At 40.9% G+C, this 27,452-nt stretch overlaps 1 protein-coding gene across 2 annotated transcripts in view; it reads right to left on the minus strand.

Moving 5' to 3' along the window:
* The window catches only part of ADCY1 (adenylate cyclase 1), a 2,048,432-nt gene that overhangs the window by 714,053 nt on the left and 1,306,927 nt on the right, over positions 1-27,452 (minus strand). For both annotated transcript variants that reach the window (XM_069613341.1, XM_069613342.1), the window contains one exon: positions 23,804-23,962. In XM_069613341.1, coding sequence (XP_069469442.1) covers positions 23,804-23,962 — 159 coding nt within the window. The remainder of the gene's footprint in view (positions 1-23,803; positions 23,963-27,452) is intronic.

Below are 27,452 nucleotides of genomic sequence, written 5' to 3' on the forward strand. Positions count from 1 at the left end.
GGCCAGGAGACCAAGTTTCTCTTTTGTCTCCAAAAACCAAGCAAATATGATCTTTACCGAAATCCCTCAAGAGTATAGGGCCCAGATGGCTTTTCAATGTTCCAACTTCAGGAAAATACATTTACGTTGGTTTGACTTTTTAACCCCTATTAAGGTATGTTTTCACCAGGGTAAGATACCCAATTTTTGTTTGGCAAGTGTTACTGTACGAAGAAAGCATAAGAAAGATTATCCTGGTAAATTCAATAGCGTTTTTCGGTTGCTGTGGTAAATTATTTGCAAAACATAGATGGAATGCACTAAATACATGGGGAATTCCTTTACATTTCTAAATATTCACTTAAAAGCCACACAGACCCCTGGGCTAGGTTGCACTTGGATTAGTCTGACTATTCCATTAGGAGAATTACCACTAATAGCTTCAGGCAAGGCCACATTCTTGCTCTTCATTCATGTCTGCTCTATGTAGTGGACCTGCCTCTAATACTTATATTATGTATTTGTTTTTATTTATTGGATATTTATAATGTGCCTATATGGCAAACTGTGTTTCAAGGTGCAAGAATGCTAATGCCCTTTCCCCCAAATTATGGATTCAACATTTGCAGTTATTTTTGTGTGCTGAAAATATTATATTTATGGACCCATCCTCCTGGAATACAAGAATGTAGAATAGTTTCTGAGGAATATTGCTGATTAAACTATTTAAAGGTAACACTGGGACAATCTAAGGTAATGGTGCTTTCATGTTACCAACGTAAATCCAATTTTCCTTTGAATGTATCCTCTTTGAAATGAAAACAAGTGGTTGAATATAAACACTAAGGGGTATTGTTTAGCAATATATTGAGATGTGCAAAACAGATTTCCACTGTTGTGAAAAGTATAACTCTGGTAGTATATGTAATAAGGCAATTTGTGAAAACCCTTTTAAATCTAGCCAATCTATTTATGAAGCAACATTTCTCCAATTCCTTTATATAGTTGTGAACATTTCCCTTTTCATTCCTAAGAAACTTTACAGAAATATAAAGATTAACATACCGATCTATGCTTAACTTCATAATTCCACTTGCATTGGAATTATCAGATTGGAATTGGGGTAGGTTGCATTATTTTTAAGGTAATGCCAACAGTTAAAGACTATGGGAAGGCTGCACATGGCCAAATCAAGACCTAATCCTTTTTGATTTGAATTAGAAAATGGAAGGCACTAATTACTTTTGATAGATCTCAATTGGGTAACACATAAAGTTAATTTAAATAAAGTATCCTCAGAATAATTTATACAGCCCACATTTCATAAAAAGCTACTAAAGAATATTACTGGGTCTGCAAGTTTCAAGACAGATTATGCAAAGTGCCTAGAAGTTGAGGATCTGGAGGGCATCTGCAGGATGTCTGAACCCTTGCTTTTCAATGTTATCTACAAGATGTATCTGACAAAGAAACTCTGAGGTTGTATTTGATGTTCAAATAAGGTTAACTGAAAATTGTAGAACTAATGGGTTACAATATTTTAAAATGCAAAGGAGAAACTGCCCTTAATAAATTACAATGTGCACAAGAGAGTGTGTATTGTATTTGTATGTCCTGCAATTGATCTAGTCCACACACATGTTTAAAAAAAGTTCTATCTAAAGTATTGAATGATAACAATTCTAGATGCTCTAAGTTTACTGTCTTTTGTTCCAGAAAATAAAATAGTATTTGTTTTGTAAGTACAGACATGATTTCAATGTTTTGACTTATTAATGTTGGTTAAGTAATAGGAATTTAAGGGATGTCATATGTATTGTCATCTTGACAGAAATAGTTACATAGTTTTTTAGTTTTTTACTTACAAAAATGTATGAATTGGTACAAAATAATGAAATGATGACAAGCAATACGCCGAGACAGAATAGAGAAGAAACATAGCAAAAGAATATCAAAGCAGAAAGTAAGCAATTTGATGAACCACATAAAACAGCTAGTATAGGCAGTGTGAGGAGTCAGAAATTAAAGCTGGACACAAAGTTGTCATGTTTTTGGTTAAAGACATTCATTAAATATTAATGCACCAGGATACTCGGCAGAGGGGAGGGTAACCATGACACTGTACAAGTAGAATTCATGGATCGGAGCAGAGCTAACTGTATCCTGGGCTTCTTCTCGAAGAGCTCTATATTCCCCAATGGTACCATTTAATCTGGCTCCTACTGCGATCAAAACACTGACCATCTAGTCATGTTGGGGCACCACAGTAAGGTTTTATCAGGACCAAATGAACAACCATTGGGGAAGCAGATTATGAGAAACTCCTGGAGGTATCCAAGGCACTGGTTATTATAGTGATAAACAGTGACATGACTTATTGAACTATTTAACCCCTTAAGTGCCAAGGACGAGTATGCTCACCCTTTTTGCATAGACTTGCATAACAGCCTGGCAGTTTTGGGCATTGGCTATTATATTGTTTACGTATTGTATTCATTTGTTGATTTTGTTTGTACTTTCATGGCCCTAGGGCCAAATAAAGTTATACTGATGATGAAATAATAATAGGTTTCAAAATGCCTCTCTGACATTATTCTAAATAGAAACGTCTCTACCTAAAACCAAAAACTAAGGATATGTCTGTGTCAGGATATCAATAACTGAAAATCCATCCTTGTGTCCAAAACATCATATCCTGACCCTCTACAAACAGAAAAAAACAGAAAAAAGTGAAAGGACATGTTTTCAACTTTATATTGCCAAAAAAGTGTTTACAACTGAAAATAAGAGTAGGTCCAATGAAAATGTTCTCGAAGATGGAAGCCCTTGGATCCAGAGAGTGGACCCCTTTCCTTGAATTCTTAAGTAGGATGGTAATAGTCTCTTTTACTAACAATTCCTTTATGTCTCGTTTTGATTCACAAGGTTCCTGTTTAGTCAATACATTCTGTAACAGTCTTTCTTTAACACAAATGCCTCCTTTGTTTAGAAAACACTGTTTTTCTGCAGTATTCCTGGAAGCTTTGTAAACTGCCTGGTATACTCCCCAGCCCAGACTCTTTATGCCATTTCATTGCCCCGTGTACTCTCCTGCCAGGACTCTTTATGCAATGCCAACTGCATGGTGTACTCTCCTGCCAGGACTTAACATTTGGTTTGCATTTGCCTGGTATACTCCCCTGCCAGGACTTCTTATGTGAATCAGTTGTCTGGTTTCCCTCCCTTGCCAGGACTTCTCATGTGTTTCAAATGTATCATCAACAATGTATATATTGCTCTTGGCGTTGTATATATGTTTGCAGTAAGGTTAGTTGAAGTGTTGCCCCACACTTGCATCTTATGCATCCATAGCTCATTGGGGATTGTACATTGCCTTTTCGGTATTCAAACAATCTTCTTGTAGTTTTAACAATGGTATCACATTCAGATTGTTGTTGATATGTTTGTGGGAACTCCCTGGGATCCCCATTGGCTTTGGGTCGATTCTTTAGTTCTCTCCAGCATCTCCGGTCTGGTTTGCACTTTTGCGACATGATGCTTTCACCCACTTTCCACACTGGAATGTGCAGACCTCCTTCTGAGATCCTTTGCAGCTCTGCGGTCACATGTCTGCTTCCCTTCAGGTCCCATAATGGAGAACACTGCCTCTTCGAGCTGCTGAGTGCCCACATTCTCTCTCGCTGCTCCCAGTGTCTGCACAACACAGAACTTCTATGTCTGTCTCAGCTGCCTTCTCTGCGCTTTGTGAGCATCAGTATAGGAACCAATTTCTTCTCTTGCACTTCCACAATCACTAGTGTGATTGCAATCTTTAAATGTCCCGCGCACAGTTGTTTTGGAAAAACAACTAGACTGCATGTTGTTCTTTGAACTCTTGTTACCTTGTACAGACTCCTTCATCCTCCCATCGGCTCAGGACTTGGGTGATTCTGGGAATTGAAGTCAATGGGTGTCATTGGACAAATGATGTTTAAATAGTTCTTCTCAGTGATTTTACAAAAAGGTATCTCAGAAGCAAAGAGTGTTGTGTTGGAGTTTTGTGTGTTAAAGTCACAGGTGGGTGTTTGACCAGAAAAATATGAAGAAGAGGTTTTTAATGTATTTTATTGTGCATTTCCTCTACAAAGGGGAACAATGAGCTGACAATAGGCCATTAAGGTATTGGGTATTAGAGGGTCTTATAATGGAAGACTGGGAGATATTGTGTATTTCCCAAGGAAGTTAGGACATCTCCCTGGTGGTTGTCTCCTCTCATGTGATCCTCACTCATAAAGCCCTCATCCCAGGGTCAGCATCAGGTAGCAGCGGCCGTTTCCTGGCCACATGAGAGGAGGTCACCGCTGGGGAATCCATGATGACTCCATTGGATTCAACACTTCATTCAAGGAAGGAATGCAATCTGCAAGACGAAGGTCAGGCACTCCCAACACGAACATACATAATAACAATGGTAGGGGACAATACTAAAATATTCTGAGGTTCCAAAGAATAATGAAGAAGCCAAAGTCATTGGCCCTGGTAATTCAACACATTAAAACATAAGTCTAGGTGGTAAAGAGGGTTTGAATATGGACTCAAGAGTCTGAACTTGCATTTGGAGGAAGCACTTGGCTCCCCTGGTAATGATGGTGTCATCGATTAGTCATGGGAATTCACAACATACGCAGTTTAATGCTAATATCTGTGAAAGGTAAGCAGTTTGTAGAATGCTGCACTTTGGATTCAATGTCATTGCACAAATATAAAATGGCCTCTGCTAATACCACAACCCAAACAAACCAAAAAAGCCTTGAAAGAGAGAGTGCATTTGCCTGATTCCAGGATAACAATTAATTTGAACTTTGAATTTTTGAATTTGTAACGTGCTTCCGAAAGAATAAACTGCATCCAAGAGCAGGTGTTACTCAAGTAAAGCTTGCTCATCAAGATCAGCAAAGCTGCTAGCTAAAGACCCTTCCAAAAAAGAATCACTAAATTGAACAGGTGTGTCCCTAGGGCATTCAAAACCCGAGGAAACAAAGTAAACATTTGGATATCTAGTGGCGGGGAGTTCCACAGTCTGGAGCCATATTTGAAAAAGGCATATTGCCCCAATACCCAATATCAGTCAGTATCACTGATAGGGGTATTGGTCCCTAAAATGTCATTCTTTTGGATAGATACTAAGGAGCTAGTTTATGTATGCAGTTAAAAACCAGGCAAATGATCTTAAATTCAATCCTCTGCTTGATGGGAAGCTAGTGGAGACCTCTTCTAAGGGCAAGATCCAGAAGTTTTGCGGACTGTAAATATGAGTCATACTGCTGTGTTCTGTGCCCTCTGAAGCCAGGCCAATTGCAAGCAGGGCGTTACCATAATCTAGTCTGGAATTGGTCAGGATGCTGACTACTTGAGTGTTATCGTTCTGAGTAGCAAAAGGGAGAGCAAGACACAATAAACAGAGGGAGTAAAACACTGATTGAACCTTGGCACCAACGTGTTGTTCGCAGCCAAGATTGGACTGCCATATGCACCCTAAATGTTTGACCTTTGAGACAACTGCCAGCTGGGAACCTAGGGTGCAGGCTGGTGGCAATAATTTGGATTAATCTGCCAAAAGATGTTTAGGACTGAACAATAAAACCTCTATTTTATTGGGATTCAATTGAAGCTGATTCATCAACATCCAATGACACACTTCTTCTGAGAACAGTACTATTTTCTGTAGCAACTCTGCTGTCTTGTTAATTCTGACAAATATCTGGGTATCATCAGCATGGGAGTGAACACCCAGCTCGAATTTCCTTAAAATACCCATGAATGTCTACAGATACACGATAAACAGTAAAGGTGATAAAGAAGGTCCTTGACAGACTCCGCAATTCAGTTGTATTACATCCGAAAAATGTCCAGTTAGTTTACATTGCTGAAAGAGAATGCAAGGCAGAGTCTTTAGTGAATACAATGACAGCAAATCCTTTATTGAGTTTCGGCCACCCCTATTAGCAAAGGACCTAATGGCATGCACAATCTTCTAATCTGGTCCAAATGCGATTCTCTGCTTAACTTACAGCCCTGGAGGATACCCAAGTATTTGTACTCCATGATCATTTCAGCTAGTGCCCCCCTGCCCCCCAGCTCCCATAGAATGGTTTTAGACTTTTTACGAGCAGGGCTAAAATCCATAATTTTGGTTTTAGCAATGTTTACAATAAGAGAGTTCAGATAAGAGTAGGCTTTCAAAACAAGACAGGGATGACTGCAGACCCCCCGGAAAGAGATTCATTAAAACAAGGTTGTCTGCATACTCCATCCACTGTAAGTGGGTAGAGCCCATTTTAGGACAAATAGAGATGGAATTCATAATGGCTCCTCCCAAGCCAGATAAGTACAAATAAAACAATATTGAAGCTAAAATGCAGCCTTGCTTAAGGCCAAACCGATCCAGTCAGACATTGACCCTAGTGCCCTCATGTAGATAGATAATAATTGTCAAAAGGTTAGGAGGATTGTTCCAGTTTTTTACCTTTGTCCATAGCCTACGCCGGTTGACAGAGTCGAACGGGGCACTAAAATCAATCAAAGTAGTACATACTGGAAGTTTCCAGATCATCCAGGCCTGTTGAATGAAGGTTACCAGAGCTAAACTGTTAGCCTCGATGAAAGGCGGTTTGGTTTAAGGGAATAATGTTATTGAACTCTGCTCATTACTCTAGTTCTTCAAGCAGGACACAGGCAAAGGTTTTACCATAAGAGTCCAACATTGCCAGTAGGTCGATAATTACATGGATCTTGTGCACCGGCACAATTATGCTGTCCCGCAAGAATGTTGGTATATATTGCGTGATGCTAATACTGTGAAACAACCAATGCAGAGTGTTAGCCCATACGGCAGGATCTGTTTTAATAAGCAAGTTACAGATCCAATCAGTGCCGGGAGCCCTTGAACCTTTACAGGCAGTTATGATACAATGGATATCAAGTGGGCTTTTCAAGAATGACCAATCATTGTCATGCTCCCCCATGGTGAAGTCCAGTACTCCCTTTTTACCAAAAACCAGTTCAACATGAGCGATCCAAGATGCTTATGGTCTTTTTAGTGCCTTCACTACCATTAATAATCCTCCAAAAAAGATCAGAATTATTCATAAGGGATGGCTGGACCAGTGCCCGCCATTGAGAACACTGCATTAGGAATCTATGTTGTCTTAACCACTGTTGTTGCTTGATTTTACTCTCTTTCAGCCGCAATACATGTTCCAGCGGGTTAAGCACCAATACGGCTAGACTTCGGTATTCTTGTTGCACTGTTTGCTTGTTGTCCCTAACATCTTTGTCAAAAATATGGCAGTGGGTTTGTCTTAAACCAGTCCCCAACTTATTACCCACAGTGGGTGCTACCATAGAGCAGGCCTTAATGGCCACAAGACAGTACTCAAAGTGAGTCATAACCTTGTTTGACTCTCCACTAGGGAATTCACCTTCAACATTGAATATTTCACCAGGAAAGGCATTCAATGTACTTAATGCCACCTGCAAGGCTTATCGATGTTGACATCACTCCATTTCAAACAGTTAGTTGTATTATTGACATTCAGGCAACCAGTAGTTACATTCTCAGGAATAAGCATCGGTAGGTGCAAGCAAATAATGAGAGGATAATGATCACTCTTATGGTGCTGGCACACATAGATCAACAACCACGGCGGTGGAGCTACCAACAAAAATGTAGTGCAGAAAGATATTTCCCCTAAGGCCAACACGGGTAAACTGCAGAGGGGCATCTGAGGGGAAAGCCCCATTGAGCATGCAGAAACCCACTGAGTACAACATAGTAGCCTAGCTAATTCCATGTTTGCGGTTCCCTAATGGTCCGCCACAATTCCCATCGGGGGACAGATAAATCATTTCCTTTTCACTTTGCATCTCATCCTTTGGGATGTATGCGTTAAAATCCCCACAAATCAGCACTCCAGAATTTGCCATCAAGTTGCTCACAATGGCCTCTACTGGCTTCCGCACTTCTATTTGGGAGTTTTTATTAGGAGGATCCTAGATGTTAATAACAAGTATTTATTTAGTCATACTAGCATGTTGGTTCCCAGGGAAGACTACTCTTACAGCTAGAACATTTTCACAAGGGGACAATACCTCAATCAATCCCAGAGGATTTTTCACCCCCAAGACAAGGCTCCATTTTGGGCGACCCCTATGCCCCTGACTGGCCAATGAGCTAAGAAGAGTACATCCATTGATCACTAGCGGAAGTGTGAGCCAGGTTTCCTGTAATGCTAAAACACTAAATCTATCTATATGACCCAGCAAACGATTGTTTCCAAATAGATGGGAATTGCCCTGTGTATTCCAACTCAAGAACAGAAAGGTAGGTTGATTATTTACTGTTAGGGATGCCAGGAACCATGCTGCTCCACCATTTTGGCCAACCAGGCCCAATGAAACTCATCCTCATCCGGTCCCTTTCCAACATTGAAGCCCCCAACCTTAGCAAGTTTGCCCAACCTGGTAGAGCCCTCCCTCTGCATGCTGTAAGGATTAAGGGTGGCCCAGTCTCTCGCACCCACCTAACCAACATTGCAGGGGGGCCTGTCATATAATCTCCCCTTAGATACATCCACCTCAACAACCTCACATTCGTAGCCCAGTTTAAGAAGAGATGTACAGTGGGCCATAATATAGGTAAATGTACCCTCAGAAAAAAAGTGAATTATGGAGGTGGTCTTCGAAGCATTCTCACACATATCAACAATATGAATATCATCACATCTAATACGTTGAAGGGGAATAATAGTATGTAAAAGGTTGAGCAGACGTGAATGATTTGAAATACTCAAAATGTTCAAGGCTTTGTTAGTAACAGCCAAGTTTAAGCTCATTGGGCCGGGAGGTCCAGCACCCACATCAGTTCTCCTATCAGTCTGAATCATTACATTGTTTTACGACTCAGCCCTTCAGAGGGAACATCGCCCTGTAGGGTGAAGAGAGACTCAAGATTATATGTCAGATCTTCAACCAATTCCCCAACATTTTTGTTATGCTTAGGTCCCTTCGTGATAGGGAAAAAGTGAACTGTTCGGCCTTGAGAGGTGCACATCTTAGCTTTAGCCATAGACTTGAACATCCTTTGACAAGTATATATATCAATCTTTTTCTGAGGTTGATTAACACTCCTCAGTTCGTTCTGTCTCAAACTTTTCACCTAACGACTGTCAATGATCACACAGTTAGAGAGAGGTGGCCCCTTTTGGGGCCCTTTAGCTTTGGCCCTGGATTAACATTGCACAAGCATTTAGTGAGTTCCACATGTTGCACAGGCCTCTGAGGATTCTGTCCTTCTCTCTTCCTTTTAGTCTAGAGCTCCTCGTACATGAGCGCTTTTTTAACCACTCTCTTGTTTTTCTGCATATACCAGATAGTGGTGTTGAGGTCAGTACCCAGGACCTTAGCATACAAAGGCACTTGTTCATTAGTTTGTTGAGAAGACTATTGATTAGTAAGTTTGGTTCAGTTCATATTAACTTTATCCAAAGAGCCCACAAATACATGCAAAATGTTCTTCAGAATAATCAACAAGCTCTCCATTTTAGAAAAAGAAGCGCTCCAGCTTTCCAACTTGGCAGCCGTTTTATGGCTTTTCACAATCAGTTGTGCCAACAGAGATTCCAGTATTGATAACGTTGCAGCAGACAAAGAACTACCATTGCCCTCAAAGACAGAGACGTTCAATGACTCAGAAGAAACAATGCAATCTTTGACTGTGGTCTAATATCCAACAAAGGCTCCCTCGGGGAAGGGGAAAAGACTTCCCTAGAGCCAGGACATGTCGTCATGCCAAAGTGCAGTTCACCCACCACACTGTCAAGAGGCCCCAAGTAAGGCAAAGCATCCACCACCACCTCCACAACCCCCTCCCTCCTGACCTCCACACCCGTCTCAGATAGACCACAGCTGGGGATAGGCTGAGGGGATCCAATTAACATTCCAGGCGATAGAGGGCAGGTGATGACTGTGGTATCATCTATTCAGTAGTTGGTATTTGGATAAATCAATGCTCTAACAACAGACTCAATTGTTTTAGTCCCCAGACAAGCAACTGGGACAGAGAGTTTGTTCACAAAGTCGGAGCAGAAATCAGTTGCATAGATGGTATCTAGGACAGCAGGTCTGCTGGCCACATAAAAGTCAGTTATTATCTTGTCCAATTTAATATTCCCAGCCACTTCTTCAAGTCTAACGGTGTATTGTGGGCAAACCTTTAAAGTGCTCCCAAGTCCTTTTTGATTACCAGAAGTGTCAGGCTCCTTGGCAACCACAGGATCTTCAACATGGACAATATGGGCACACAGTACATTCGGTGTGGAGCAGTTCAGCGGAATCTCGCTGGCTACAAACAATTTTCCTGCTTTCCTGTAAGCTCTAGCAATGCCATAGCCAGCCGCTTGAGTGCCCTAGTGATGGTCACCGTAGTAGAGCAGTGCTTTGGCATGGTTGCGGAACAAGAGGGGAGGGGGAGGAAGAATAAAAAATAAGAAAACACTGCTTAAGAACCCCCCTCCTCAGCACTCGCGCTCGTGAACAATGGATTGTTACGTTGCGTTACTCAAGAGTCACTGAAGCAAGCGGTTTACCAGGATTGCAGTCAACATGTTCAGAGTGGTCTCTCCTGCCTCACCCGACTCCAACAAACCACAGGAGACAACTTTCCTCCCCACTTGCTTCCCGCACAGTGCGCTGTGCTTTAATGAAGGATAAATAGTAAAGCAAAGTCAGGCAGGCAGCATGTTCCTCCTCACAAGAGGAATAGTGAAAATAGTGGAAATACTTCGGCGGGAACCACAGGAGACCACTTTCCTCCCCACTTGCTCCCTGCACAGCGCTCTGAGCTGAAATGAAGGTCAAATAGAAAAACAAAGTCAGGCAGTAAGCAGGCTCTTCCTCCTTCTTCTAAGAACTGTACTATTTTCTATAGCAACTTTGCTGTCTTGTTGACAAATATCTGGGTATCATCAGCATAGGACTGAAAACCCAGCTCAAATTTCCTGAAAATACCCATGAATGTGTACAGATACATGATACAGAGTAATGGTGATAAAAAAGATCCTTGACAGACTCTGAAAGTGAACATCTAATTGGAAATAGGGCCAATATGCATGTGGAAGTTAATTCAGAAAGTGATCATGCAATGTTATCACTGAATATAAATATAAGGAAACAAAATAATCTTACCAAAGTATATTGTGCCCAAACAACTGTTAATGTCAGGGGCTCGAGAATAAAGTGGAATATGAAAAAAACAGCGAAATGCAATAATATGATGATGCACGATTTTGAGAAATGTGCTCTGGAGGTAAAAAAGATCCATTACTCGGTTGACAAATTTGGCGAGTTCTTGGGTAGAATGATGGCCAAGGTGGAGCAACCAACATCCAGAGTAGCACTAAAAGACAAAAATCACAGGCACTCCTTTGACCTTGAGATCAAGTTGGCCAGGCTGAATAAGGACCTCCGTGCCATAAAAAAACAAAAGTTACTTGCCGTTGATTTTTGGGAGCAATGTAGACGGAGACGACAAGCTTATAGGAATTGGAGGTTGCATCATCAAGCCTTCTTATTACAGAAGGATGATGAAAAAATGCTGAAAGCAATGAAGGAAAGCAATTCGAGAAATTATTGGGCTATCATCAATAGTACGGAGATTACATAAACTCAATTAAACACTAATCCCATTAGTGAAAAGGTATGGTGTGAATACTTCGAGAAGTTGTATGCATGTTCCTGTAATGATGACTTTGTGCTCGAAAAGATGGCTTGTCATTGGTCGCTCGATGTTTCTGTGAAAAAAATACTATCCATAATAAAGAAAATGAAAGCCTCCGGTACTCCGGGACCCAACAATTTGGCCATGGTGTTGATAAAGCAAAATGAATTGTTGTGGGCGAAAATACTCCATATGTTATTTAAAAATGTAATTGAGACGCAAACTATGCCAGTTTCCTGGAAAGTTTCATATGTAATTTTGATCTTTAAAAAAGGGAACCGACAGAGTATGACTAATTACAGACCAATATCTTTATTAAATATCGAGACAAAGATATTCTCAGCCATAATTTTAGAAAGTTTACTAAACTGGATGGAGGAAAAAGACATTTTAGATGTCCGACAGATGGGTTTTCGTAAAGACTTGGGAACTGATGCTGGGGGTCTAGTAGTTACAATTATGCAGAATCAAAGTTCTAAAAAGGATAATGGCCCCATATATGCTGCATCAATGGACCTCTCGGCAGCATTTGATACAGTGGATAGGCTACTTCTATGGCAGAAATTGGCAATGTTAAACATAGAGGGTGGCCTACTCTCCATGATTATTCACCTATATTCAAACACAACTCTAAAGGTTCGACTTAATAATGAGGGACTGATGTCTAAGGAAATTCATTCAAAGAATGGCTTGAAACAAGGCTGTGCACTGGCAGCAATCTTATTTAATTTATATATCTCTGGAGCGAATGCTAGATTGGACCCTGCGGGCCTACTAGCCCCCAGGGTCGGTGGAATTGCGATCAAGTGGTTGGCATATGCGGACGATTTCATTCTTTTTGACAAAACTAAGATCGGTCTCCAGAGGCTTATTGATGCTTTCGTTAGCTTTATCAGTGATCTGAAATTGAAAATTAATCCGCAGAAAACAGTGGTGATTAACCTAGGAGAAAGCAATAAGAAATGTGTAAATCCGGTTTGGTTTGTAGAGGGTACTGCAGTTCATCTACAGAAAGCATTCAAGTACTTGGGCTACTCTTTTGTTAGCAATATGTCATATAGTTTTGTGAAACAATGTTTGGAAGTCAAAACCATTGAAGCAGCGAAACAAATGAGAGTTATTGAAAGCAAGTATGGTAAATTTTCCATGAGTGCCTGTAGAGATTTCTATCTCATGAAGGTGATCCCAAGGCTGTCATATGGACTCGAATTCTACCCAGAGAAAGAAGCTTTACAGTTAAAAAGTTTTGAATCAAAAATCTGGAAAAAGCTATTATTTTTTCTGCCAAAATGTATACCGATGGAGCTAATAAGATATGAGTTTGGTTTTAACTCGTTAAAATGTTGTGTGGATTGCAAAAAAGCGATACTTTATAGAAAATGTGTTCTTGCTAAGCATAACTCAATATATCAAGTCTGTAGGAATGATATGGGGACATACATGTCGAATTTGAAAGTAGAGGTGGAAAAGACGCTGAGTAATATTGGTGTTACTTTGACTGCCCTTTTAGAAAGACCTGCTAAAATCAGAATAATGATTAAAGCCTTCGATTGGGTTGCGAATAATTCTGTAATAATAAACTCAAAATTGTATGTGCAAGTATTATCGGTCTGGAAATGGTTCCCCGTACCTGAGCAATATCTGGTAAAATGTCCATCACAGAACTTGCAACATAGTATTATGAGATTCAGAATGAATGTGATGAATACCAATGAAATAGGTGCATTAAGAAAATTGATTCCAGAGAATATGAAAGTATGTAGATTCTGTATGATCGAAGATCTTCCAGAATCTCTGTCACACTTGCTGCTAGGTTGTACCATGCTAAAGAATGAAAGATTTGCTTACTTTGCAGAATTTGTAATTGACGCCTCGTGTGTATTTAGAGAGCAAATATGGTTTGAAATGCTACATGGTCGTAATATCATATTGAAAATAAGGGTGATAGCGTTCTTGGCAAATGTATGCAAAGTTACATAGAAGGATTGAAGTCAGGCATGTGTGGACATACGGATATATGCTCGGGAACCATGATCAGGTGTAAGCAGTTAGATGGAAAGCGAACTATGTATTGTTGACGTTATGAACTCTGGATGAGGAAAAATCAAAGAAACATATCTACTATAACTAATTTTAGTTGAAAGAAAAGAATTGAAGACTTGCATGTGAGTCTTTTTTATGAAAGTAAATGTATATGCAGTTGTTGTGAGAAAAAATGCTTACTATATGTGTAAAATGATGTTTTAAGATTGTTGTGTTAAATGATAAACTGTATTTTTGTATAGTTTTATGTTTTGATAATGAAAATTTGTAAAGGTTTTTTTAAACCAATATACAATAAAAAAAATAAAAAAAAGACTCTGAAATTCAGTTGTATTGCATCCGAAAGATGTCCTGTTAGTTTAACTTGCTGAAACCGATTAGAGAGGAATGACCTATAACATGGAAATGCATGAATCGATAATCCTCCCACTGATACCAATCGAAACAGTAAGATCCTGTTATCCACTTTGTTGAATGCCGCCGAATGGTCAAGCATCACCAGTAGGGTTAGCTCTCCATCATCATCACTTTTAGGATGTCGTCCCATACCCCCACCAAAGTAATCTCAGTTCCATGATATAGACAAAATCTTGAATGAAAAGTGTCAAGCAGTCGAACATTTTTACACATGTTCCTGGAGCTGGATAATTATTACTTTTTTCCAGAATTTTGTCTGCCACAGAAGGCAAGCCACTAGACGATAATTTTTTAAGTCATTCATGTTGAGCATAGTAATGATTTTAAGTAACGATAAAGATAATGATGTGTTATTCATATAGCGCCTTTATCCAAAGCGCTTTACAGAGCACATATTTACATACAATATCACCCAACAAAATTGGTAATCATTTATCGACCTCGGAAGGATGAAAGGCTGAGTTGGCCTTGCCGGGATTCAAACCTGCAACCTTCAGATCAAACTTAGATTGCAGCAGCCAGTGCTCAACCCGCTGAGCTATCTTCAGATCATAGGGTCTATGCCTTGTCCCAAGGAGTGGTTATCAACAGTTGTGATGAACGGGGCTAGACATGTAGAATGTGTTTGTGCAATACAAGCTGCGATAGCATATAATGCATCATTAGTTGGTTTCAAATGTCTTAAAAGGAGAATTAAAGTCTCCTCGGAAAAAGGGCTAAAGTAAAATTGCACAGCCTCCTAAGGTGCGATGGTGATCACAGGTTCTGATTGCACCAATGCCTGGTCAATCATCTCCAAATGGTTATAATTTTCTTGCTAAAGAACTAATTGAAAGCGTGATCTTGTGCCAGGGATGGTGTAGTAGTGGAGGAGATACTACTTGGACAAAGAAAGTTCAAAATAGTAGAAACAAGCTCTATGGGTTTATTTAGTACAGATTGGATTTCAATGTGGAGAACCTTCGTTTTTGCTTCAAAGATTTCAGTTTTATATCTTTATGTGTCATTTTTCACATTATTAAGGGACATTATATTTCAGGAGTTCCTCCATTCTCTTTCTACTTTACAGCACTGTTGTTTCAGTGAGGCTAGGAACAGAGAGTACCATGGACGTTGGAGTTTTTTGTGTGCTCTAAGTTAGTAGGGGCCAATGCCCTCACACAGATTATACCCATGTTGTTAAAAAAAAAACTGAGCACATCCCAACGAATTATTAATGGATGTAGGTATGGATGATTAGTGCACAGATTTCAACTGTGCACCAATTTTAACAGCCTCTCTGAGTTCAATAGGGGCAGTGTGCATCATGTACACATGGAGCTAATGTCATACTAGGAGCCTCATCACGAGTTTGGCGTTAACCCTTAAATGCGGCGGTAACGCTATTACCACTGCATTTAAGGGTCTGCCAGATCATGGCCTTGGCGGATTTCCCCCCAAAATTGCCGATTTTCGGAGCTATTACCGCCAGTGGGAAATCCGCCGGCGGTAATAGCGTGAATTTTCCCCATTGGGCCCAATGGGGAATGGGCGCTAACCGTTCCGGCAAACCCGTGATCCGGCGCTAATAGCACCAGGGGGTTTGGCGGTAGGGTTAATGGCACCGGCGGTAAAACCACTGGCATTACCACCCAACTTGTGATGAGGCCCTAGGCGTGTAACTTAGTGCTGATGTGAGGCATGATTTGGGAATCAGCACCGCATAATGTAGCATAGGGGCTAACAGTTAACATGGGCAATTACTAATCCTACTAACAACTAACCTTAACAACACTAATTCTAGTGGCTATTAGTAATTAGACAGGGTTTTCTTAGGCCATTGCCCACACTGCAGGACCTGAGTGAAAAGGTATCATTCAGACAGTGATGTGGGTTAAGAAAATAAGTGCAGAACATTTGAAAGTTGACGCTGAACTGCAGTGTACATGGCAGACAGCAGAATGTATTTTGTAAAAACTCTTTGTTTAAACTGGAATGTGGAGAGGATGTCAGGAAGCAATATGTTGCACATTTATCCAGACCTGGATAAAAGGGAGGTACAGAGGTCATGGTGAAGAAGCAGAAGGTGTGTGGAAAATTACTAGGCGATGTTTGATTGATTACATAACAGCAGGAGGTAGGGAAATAGTAAAGCGGACCGAAGCAAAAGGGACTATAAAAATCAGAGAAGGAAAAGAGGAAAAAAATAACAATTCATGAGTTTGAGTGCTGGCTGGCTGTGTGCTGCGAAGCTGCAGTCTAATTTTGCCAGGTGATCCCCAGAGACCAAGCTGCAGGGAGGAGGCAGACAGGGGAGATCCTTGGAGCCAACAGGCAGTGGAGAGTGGGAGAGAGATGGCCCGTTTCATAGAAGACACCTCTGTGCCAGCCATGCTAAATCTCAGTAAGCATAAGTGACAGGCTCTGGAGCATAAATGTGTTTTCCTGTGCAGAGATTCACTTATTGTAAAGTGGGAGTTTGCAGGCCTGCTAAAGTAGCTATTATCCCCCCTCCCTCCTCCATCTCCTTCTCCTCCTTCTACCCGTTCACACCCCAAGAAGTCACCAGAGCGGTCCGCTCCGTGAAGGTCTCTTCTAAACAAGTCTTCCCTTGCTCATCCAGTACCATCAAGGATAAGATCGGGTCTCGCCCCAGCTCTCGCTGATTCCTGCAATCACTCTTTTGTCACTGGATCTTTCCCTGCCCCCCTCAAGCACTCCCTTGTGCACCCACTCCTGAAAAATCTATCCTCTGACCCTGCGTCCCCTGCCATCTACCACCCTATTTCCATGACCCCCTTCCTGCGTATGTTGCTTGAGAAGCTGGCCTTGCTCCAACTCAACTCACACACTGAACTTGTTGGTAGTCTCCACAACCATTAATCAGGATTCCAAGCATCCAGAGGCACAGAAACTGCTCTACTGAACACCTATGAAGAACTGCTCGGATCTGTGGACTTCCACTCCCCAGCTGTCCTTATCCTTCTCAATATTTGCTCTGCCTTTGAAACAGTAAACCATTCCATCCTCATTCAAAGGCTCCACGATACCCTTGGTTTCTTGGAATGGGCACTGGACTGGCTGACCTCTTTGCTCACTAAGTGCTCACCCCAAGTCATCCTGGGCACTTTCTCCTCTCCTACTTCCCTCTCCACATTTGGTGTCCCCCAGGGCTCTATACTCTCCCCCTGGCTCTTTAACATCTACCTTGCTCTCCTTGCACGCCTCATCTCCTCTTTGTCTCCAAATTCCAATGCTACAGAGGCAACACTCAGTACTTTTTTAAACTCCCTGCTGACTTTTTGCACCCTCCATCATCCCTGATTGCCTATCTGTCACCCAGTCCTGGTGTGCCTCCAACAATCTCTGCCTTAAGGCCTGTAAAACTGGGATCCCTCCCATTGGGTCCCCTTCTCCCTCCTTCGTCCCCTTACTCTGGCCTTCCTCCTTGAGTTCTCCCCCTGCACCTTCAAATAAAGCCAGAAACCTTGGAGTCATCTTTGACTCCTCTCTCTCCTTCCTCCCACACACTCTGGACATTGCCAACAAGTCCCACTTTCAGCTCTTCCTTCTCAAAGGAATCTTACCCTTTCTCACTTTCTCTTAGAGACTCAATGTGACCTTAGCCTTGGTTCTTTCTAGGCTTGACTACTGCAATAGTCTCCTGAACCTGCCATCTTCCACTCTGTGACCCCTCCAGCTAATTCAGAATAGGGCAGCAAGCCTTATCCTTGGCCTTGAGCCCATGGACTGCATCTCTCCTGCACTAAAAAGGCTTCACAGGCTCCCGGTTACTGCATGGTTTAAATTCAATTCCCTCTGCATCATACACAAGGCTGTCTGGGCCTATGGACCACACTATCTCCACTTTGCTCCTCTGGCACCAACTCTTTGCTAAACACAGGGTGCGGGGCTGTTCACTTCCCTCAGCGTGCTCCCTCCTATGGAATAGCCTACTCCTCCCCCTGCACCTTGAGCAGGATCATCTAAACTTCCAGAAGCTCCTTAAGACCTTCCTCTTTTCCTCCTCCTTCCCTTCTTCTCTCCTCTGCTAATCCAACAGTTTCTAAATCGGTGTCCGGGTCCCTTATACATCCTCAGGGCCCTGACCTCCCACACCAATTCTGCCTAGCTCCTGTCTATCCACAGCACTTGAACCTTCTCACCCTCCAATCTGGAGGTTCACAATTACACCTCACGTGGTTCCAGTTCGTGTAGCACTTAACATGCCTTAACTTCATCTGTGCTCACCAATGAGCCCGGACCCCCAGCACCCCTTTCCCTGTCCCCTCCTCCTTCCCCCCTCACTGCTCTTAAATATTGTTTTCTTAATGTATTTTCTCATCCTTACTCCCTCCCTGCCCTGTGACCGCTTTGAAACAGTATTTCTTATTGTATAAGTGTGTTACAAGCAAACAATAGCTAAAATAAAGACATTTTATATTTTAAGGTAGCGTCTAAAAAATGTGTGTGCTCTGCCATGTTTATTAGAATAGAAGCCAATTTCGCTGGACACGAAAATAGTTCATTTGTATTAATGGGGAAAGCTAATTAAGATGTTGCTATTGCATTAAAAATATAAATGTGCTAATAGATTATGAAAACTGTATTTTGCTAAGCTGCATGTAGACTGTTTTTCCTTTTTCTGGCACGTGTTATGAGATGCAATGCTGTGGTTGTTCCTCTGCATGGTTTATCCTGTTTTGCTGAAAGAAGATAAAGTGTGCCGAAGAGCATTACTGTGAAAGCCACGTGTGGTCTGTTTATTTCGTGATACATAGAGCATGGAGCCTTGTGTATTTAAACCGTCAGTGGCAAAACTCTGCATGATTAGTGCAACACTAGGTCTGGCATTGTCCTAGCCATGGCATCCCACATAAAATGGCATGAGCTAATTTCCCATGATTTATCAAACAATTATCAGAGAGGCACAGGGCCAAGATAAAATCCCTTACAGGACTCTAGGGCATTGGCTAGGTTCGACTCTGGAACCATAAGGAGGTATTTTCTCCTGTGGTACCTTAACATTGTCTTTGTTTGAGCAGCGCTCTGTGTCTTACTAACAGAGTTCAAAGAGAAAAATCTGATAAAACATCACACCAGGAGGAGCATTAAGGTACCTGGGCAGTGTGCTACAATAAGGACAGGACAATGACCATGTTGATAAGAGGGAGAGGTGGAAAGAGATATCAACTCCTGATTGTTCACTACCTCCCACAACTCGGCTGAGTCCAACGATGAGGTGTCATTTTGACATCTCCAATACACACTAAGTGAAGACATTTAAGTCCTGTGGTAGTATGGAATATGTCAGAATTAGCTAGAAGAGTTTTGGCAAAGACTGGGGTCCATAACATAAAATAATATTTAACAATGTCATGTGTGAGAGCCAAATATTCAGATGCCCTAATTTAGAATCCTCATCCCAACTAAGTGAATCCAAGTGTGAGATCTTCCAAGATTTCTTATGGATAAATACTGCCCCTCTTTCGATGGGAACGTTTAAGAATAGAATAGAGTAGCCCTGTGGGACTAGTAGATGAAAAACTGCTAGAGGGCATCATTAAACCAGGTCTCTGTAATAAACAGAAAATCTAGGTTGTGTTGTTCCACTAGGACGCATAGCTCTGCGACATGTGAGAATGCCGATCTGGGGTTTACTAGTGCAGCCTTAACATGGTTTGAAATTACGTCTGTGAGGGTATTGTTATGTTGAGGCTGTTGACCATATAGGTTATGTTCTCGGATTTTATTTAATGTTCAACATGACAAGAAACTAGGGTGATATCTTAGGGTTTTGAGCTTTTACCTGGAATGGCACGCGTTGCCACCAGAACTCATCATTTGGCCAGTAGATAAATGGCAGATATTCTTACCGGTCATACTTAAGTTGAAATCGGCCAGAGAAAACCCTCAGAATCAGCCCAACAGGACAGCCACAAGAGAAAAGAGCTGCATTCCCCACCAAACACCAGAGACCAGCCTGAATAGGCCAAAACAAGTGTTGTGTCAGTGCTTTGTGCTGACACGAGTCAGGCCTGCAGTGTCACAGGAGTGGCATCAGCGGTATTCAAACTCTGAGCTGTGTGGTAAATGTAGTATCTAACCCCGAAGCTGGAGTAAGTTAGAAGAGAGAGACTCACAGAATGTAATCAATATTGCACTCTAGCTTCACAGAAAGTTCTGATAAAATTGCTAAAATCATATACGAGTACTAAAAACTAAGAACACACCTAAAATCAATTTTTAAAAGCTGTTATATCACCACATATAGAGTCAGATCCCGGTAAGAAAAGACAGTTAATACGGATAAATAAGTGCTCATTACAAAGTATTAATTATGTTTTATACAATTGATCTGTCACAGAGTTATTGTAACAGTGTATCGCAGAAAATTCATTTACATTTACTGTTGTAATCTATCTAAACATACTTTAAGGCGTGGCACCGCCTGTCAACAAACTTCCAAACTATCATTCATGCCATCATAAAATTGTGCAGACCTATGTATCATATAGTAACTGAAATAAAAGTTGTTAGGATATAAAATGTATTCAGTTCACCTTTATCCACTGTAAGGTTGTGGAAGGAGGGGGACTGACATTGTTGTGGTTATAAATCTTTATTTGTTGAAAATAAAGTAGGAAAAATGGTAACTATCCATATAGCAAAGAAGGGTTTCTCTGCCTCAACTAAACACTAAGGATACTGTCACGAAGTCTATTGAAATTATACAGTCCACCACCCGGTGTCAAAAGCCTATTTCCATCCCTTACATGTTTAACTCAACTAAAAAAGTTGGCGAGTTTTATTAATTCAGAATAATTGTTTCTTTCTTCTGTAAAGAGGATCACCTTGCCAGTAGTCGGAAGGTTCTATTTCCTAAGGGAATGGCTCCCTTTCCCAGGTTGCAGTTCTTCTCAAAGGCACAACAAAAGTTCCAGATTGAAAAGTCTCATTTCCAAAGTAAAGCAAAGTTTCATCTGGAAATCTTGGTGCCAGGAGAATGACTCTCTCCCTCGGGCCTTCCCACACTTTTCAGAACATTCACAAATAACAGAGGGAATGACTCCCTTGCCCTAGCCTTTCTCGGGTTTGTACAGTTAATGATGCTTGGGGTATATTTCGTCCCCTGGCCTTTCTCAGGCCTCTTTCAATGTTAATAGAATGATTCCCCTCTTTTGGCCTTCGTCACAATCTCCATACATTTTAGCACAATCTTCCCAAGTACCAGAGGGTATGGCACTCTTCCCCTGGTCCCTCTTAGGCTTCTTGTAATAGTAAGAGAATGACTTCTCTTGCCCTTTGTCGCAATATTCACAAACTTTAGTACAATGTTCCCAAGTACCAGGTTGTACGACTCTCTTTCCCTGATCTCTCTTAGGCTTCTTGTAATGCCAAGTGAATGACTCCCTTCTCTTGGCCTTTGTCACAATATTCACAGGCTTTAGTACAATGTTCCCAAGTACCAGTGGGTATGCTATCTTCGCCTGGTATCTCTTAGACTTCTTGTAATGCCCAGAGAATAACTCCCTACTCTTGGGCTTCATCACAATATTCACAAACGTTATCAATGTCAAGGGGCAATATGCTTCTTCCACTGATCCTTCTCAGTTCACAGTGGCAGAGGGTATGCTCCTCTTTCCCTGGCCTTTCACAGCCCACCTGGTTGACTAGCCTGCCAGGTAATGCTACTGTGAAGGTGACTTGGGTTACTCTACACAGAAGGGTGCAGGTCCCAGACCAATAAGATATTCTCTTCTCTCTTTCACAGACATGCTTTACTATCCTGCCAGATACTGTGACTATGAAGATTGCTTTGGAGGCAGTTTGTTATTTATTGTGGGTCCCAAACCCATTCCTTGCAACCTCTCCACCCCTCTGCATTCCCATAAACCATCCCAGATACCCCGACCGCTTAAGGCTTCTTACCGGTGACCTCCAGTTGTCTGTGGGCTTCTCTTTCCTACTCAAGCTTCTCCCGTTCCTCTGCTCCTGGACGGTGCGCTTCCAGCTCTCCACACACTCCAGCTCTCCTCGTTGGCTGGTTGTCCTGTCCTCTGCCTTCTTCTCTGCTCGGACTACAGTTTAGTTACCGTGGACGCCTCTGCCGGTGGTCAAGTGGCTCGGCCTCTGCAGTCCTGGCGTCTCCCTTGTTTTGGCTGTGTTTGAAGTTCCTGGCTCCTCCAGGAAGGATCTGACAGGTTGTAAAGTCCTTCTTCCCTTTTTATCCTCTGCATGTACTTGTTTGTTTCATATTGTCTGGACCGCTCATGTTGGTTCCACGGGGCACTCCACATTGCTCTGTGCCTCCTCTTGCATTCTTCTTTGACCCAGTTTCTGTAAGAGATTCACAGAGGTTATCCCTACTCTTCCTCCTCCCAGTACTTTCTAAGGAGGTCATATCATCTACCCTACAAAGAAATATGGAAGTGTTTGGAATTATGCGGTTCTTTATATGGTAGGAGGATGAGGATGAGGGAGGTAGGGAAATGTTTTGTGTGTACTGCATTCTTCCCATAGGGTGATCCATCACTGTGAGGTCCACCCATTGAGTACCACCCGCAGATGACTATTGGGTAGTGGCCTCACCTGCCTGGCCTCATTGGCAGGTGCTCCCCCTAGGGGAGAAGGAATTACATCCATGATTCGTCACACTACGTACAGACTTTTTCCCTGCAATTACATTGATGAGACATTACCTCGTTCACACATACAACAAACAAAGGAGTGCTGTGTGGAATCCCTGCAAACCTTGACACAAATAGGCTTGAATTAAATATGAGTATTATAAGCACACTCACACACTTCAGTCCATGACATTTGGTGCAATTAACATTGTTTCAAATTTTTCCTACTTCCAAACACTCTCATAATCATTTCTGGTATTGGAGTTAATGTTATTCAATATATGGACCACCGGAAGATAAATGGTTAAGTCAGTCTGCAGGCATTTGAACATGTGAATGCTGGATGTATACAAATCTCTGATGCAATCCCTCAACTCACTGAGCTATTTTACTAATAAAAGAAAAAGCTTATTGAAATATACCACTGAAAGTTGTTATGCAATATGGCTACAGTCAACTACGCAGTGTGTAAAACTACTGAAGGTTTATAATGTGTTTAGTTTTTCTCACAAAATAAGACATACACCACCTTTCTAAAACAGGAAGAATGATGACCACATGTCTATCAGCCCTGCATCTGGATGAAGTCTGACTGGAAGAAGTGAAATGTATCAAATTCCTGTAAGGGTGTCTGCATAAGTTATTGCCATGTTCTTGCATTATTCAGTGCACAATTATATGTTTATCACCATGGCATAGAATTGTGGCCAAGTATTACTAGCTTGAGTGAAGAAATCATAAGAGCTGCACAAAATATGAAAGTCTTAGCACACACTTTACTAAAAGTACATGTGCTATCCATTGAATGAATTGAAAATACCAAGACTAATCGATGCTCTGTCTTGACCATCACAACATACTTTTGCTTTTGTGGGAACACTAATTATTTTTTTGGCTAAACACTTTTCCATAGACAAAATCAATTATCTATTGAGAGAGGCCAATGTGTGAATCTGAATTCATATTTCGTGATCTTTTTATTATTATTTAAAATACTCACCCGGGAAGACCGCCTGCCTCCATTACGTTAGCTAAAGTTACATCGTTGGACCAGACATCATATTGCCATTTGCGAAGTCCCAGTACTCCACATAGTACCCTGCCTGTGTGCAGGCCCACTCTCATGTTGAGGTCAACTTCTGTAGCTTCTGCTACTGACCTGAATAAGAAAAGAAGACAGATTAATTATTATGTCAAATGCCATTTACCATTTCACATGTGCTGCCTTGTCACAGAAAAAAAAACATACTATTTGTACCAGTGCAGAACTTAAAAAGTCATCTATCATTCTAACCCAGTAACTAAAGCTATTCTTTGATGTTTCAGCTACTACTGGTAAGACTGTGTTAGGATGAATGTTATCAATTGAACATACAAGAAAGAGAATGTGAGAGAGAGGGAGGAAGAGAGAGAGACCCAAACTATTGCATATTTCCCTATTGTTGTCCTGTATAACCTTTGTTACCAGAACATGCACACCAAGAGACATGCAAATATGATAGGAACACAAGTTCCATAGTTTCAATTGAAAGGATAACACTTCTGAGTTCTATTATAGTCATATTGTGCTAATGACCATACATTGAGAGAACCCCATGCTTGATAAACATGTTAGTGGCAGTGGTGGGTAATTTGGTATTAAGAGTTTATAAATAATTTCCAGGATTTCATTTCAGATTTCAGTATGTACCTAACTACTATGAAAGTTCCTTTATAATATCTTGCACTATGGCTTAGAAATCACTCTCATTAGCTACCCATACAATTCTTCAGCATTGGATGCACACAGGTTTATGACCAGCTTCCAACACCTAGCACCCAAAAATTGGAACGCACTCCCCACCGCCTTAAGAAGCGAAAAATCATACCATGCCTTCCGTAGACTACTCAAAACCACGCTGTTCCACTAACCCCGCCTCACCTGTATTCTCACCACTATAATTATGGAAATAACAGCAAATGTATGAAAAAACGCGTCTATGCTAATCTGTATATCTGTGTATTCACCATGTATGCCTGTAACAAGTAAGACTTCTTAGCGCCACGATGCCCCCGGGCAGATGTGCGCTCTACAAATCCAAATAAATAAATAAATAAATAAATAAATGATGAGTGTAATTATAGTTTGGGTCATGGCCATTATGTCATGACCAAAATCGATCCAGTAGTGTTAGACAGGGCAGCTGCCAAATATTTTTTAAGATATGAGAAATGTGTGGAAGGCCAGATTCCACCAGAAGTTTTAAAAAGTGGGCTAGCAGTTTCTCCGAATGAATTTTCAAAAGCATGTTCCTTTCTTTGGTGCTTTAAACAAGCAGAGTAAATGAGAATGGAAATAATCTGGCCAGTAAGTGTGTGATGTACATGTGCATGTCATAAACATGAGTCGTGTCATGGGTTTTAGTACTATTTGTGTGTGGTCTAGGTAAATGATATATATATATGAAGATATATGTTCATCCTCACTTCTGTGCTCCTACCATTTATAATGGATATGTCCTTGCCACCTCAACTTAGAATGTATCAACACGATGCTTCACCGTAGGAGCTACCTGGTATGTTGCACAATCTTATTTTTTGTTGTCTTATTTTAATGTGCTGAGTCTTATCTGATCATTAATTATCATTCAGATCACTCAACAGTGTCATGCTGATCTCCTTAGTAAACAGAAAAGTAAATACAACTGCTTGAAAACATGTAGCAAGGATGAGATGTTAACATTTGAACTGTGGTTCTTGGATCATTGTTAAAGGTATCATATGCAGTGGGTACTTCTCTACAAATCATGTAAATATAATGCAAGGCCATTTTCTAGTGGTTTCAAATGGCTCAGTATTTTTTAGGATACAAATTGCAAATAAATAGTATTTCAATATATAATCCAACTTGGTGGATAGCTCAAAGGCCAGGTACTTTCCTCTAAAATGAAACAATTCTAAATTTCACGTGGTCAAATATTGTCCTGGTCAGTGCAACCATTCACCCTTAAATCCTTTAGAGGTTAATAAACAGGACAGCAAATTAGATAATTACAATGGTTTATATTCCAAAGCGGATACATGGGAGGATCATGCAGCTCTATATAAAACCCTCATATTATTTTTACTATTAATGTCAGCAATGATTATATACCATGAGATCTAACCAACATGATTCGGGGTTCTTTAAAGGACTCTCATAGAATGCTCAAGGTAAACTACACAATTTCATAAGTGTATTAAATATCCTTAATCTTCTCTTCTGGCACTTGTACATTTTGTATTTTGATTTAACAAGCAGGGGGCATAAGTAAAAGGGTGTGAATATGTTTCACTACTGTACTTGTTGTTGAAGTTGGAAGAACGTGGAACATTTGCAAAAATAAAATGTTTTGGATATCAATATAGCAACACAATAATAGATAGCTAATATGTCCAATGCTGTCCTGTGTCACTTAAATGCCATCTTGAGAAGCTACTATCCCATGTGGTTGATTGTCTCTTCTGTATTTTTGGAAATCCTTTACAATGGACAATGGTGTGTTAAAGAATGTTGCCAGTCTGTGAATATTACACATTAGGCTGCTATGGGCAGATACAAACTGGCACTTGAGGAATCCCAGCTAGCAAGGATTTAGCAAGAACGAGAGGGACCTTTCCAGAATACAATTTACAGACTACAAGAAAATTCTGTCTCCAGAAATTCTACAGTTGCCTCCATGAAAGTAACTTTTTCACATACATTCAACACATGTTCACACACATTCAACGACAAATCTAATATAGTACTCTTATTCGATCTCAACCCCTGAACTTAACCCTTTTGAAATATGTATAGCCACAATGAAATTATGTGACAATAATTGACTCACCAAACTCAATCATGCCCACCTTGGGATCTTTCCAAAAATATACACGTCCATCTTTTGTCGCTTAGAATTTGGATCTCTTTTATCGTAAGCATCGCCTAACTGAATTTGCAAAATATGCTGCAATTTCGAACTCTGAATTTTCAATCTGCACATCCCCATTCTATCAACCCGTAATAATAGAGGATTTCTTCTGTTAGATTATTGGCCAGCGACATTCTCACCTTATTCTTATATTTTTTATTTTTACATAAACGTTCAATATGACCCTCAAGCAGTTAACAAGACTTTACATCTGTTTTCATGTTTGACAAGAAGACAAACAATTCTGGATAACCTGTGATCTGTTCTTTAAAAAATGTGCTCCTTATATTTTGTTTTGTTCAAATGTATGTGTGTTAACTCCTGCACTTCCCTTTTAGTTTGGGCTATTTGGTGGCACTTAAGCACTATCTTTGAGCTAAAACTATTGCTTTGGAGAAAAGGTAGAGGAGAGATGACATGCTAGGAAGGACACATAGCCTGTAGGTGTTGCTTGGTGATTTACCCTCCCGTTGATCACTGTGGAGAATCTAATGGAATTCCCCCAGAAACCTGGACTGGGACCCTCCTCATGTGGCCAGGGGAATGTAGGCGATCTCTGATCCCGACCCTGAGAGTGATGTACTGTGGGGGGATCACATGGGGTGGATCAAACAGGGAAGACTGGTAGGAACCACCTTTTAACTTTCCCCATAATTCCTCCCTTTTGCTGACCCTTTGCCAGTCTAAAAAAGTGGAAGACTAATGTTCTTAAAATTA

Source organism: Ambystoma mexicanum, chromosome 5p (genome assembly GCF_040938575.1).
Source record: "Ambystoma mexicanum isolate Mex_15411 chromosome 5p, UKY_AmexF1_1, whole genome shotgun sequence".
Classification (NCBI taxonomy): Eukaryota; Metazoa; Chordata; class Amphibia; order Caudata; family Ambystomatidae; genus Ambystoma; species Ambystoma mexicanum.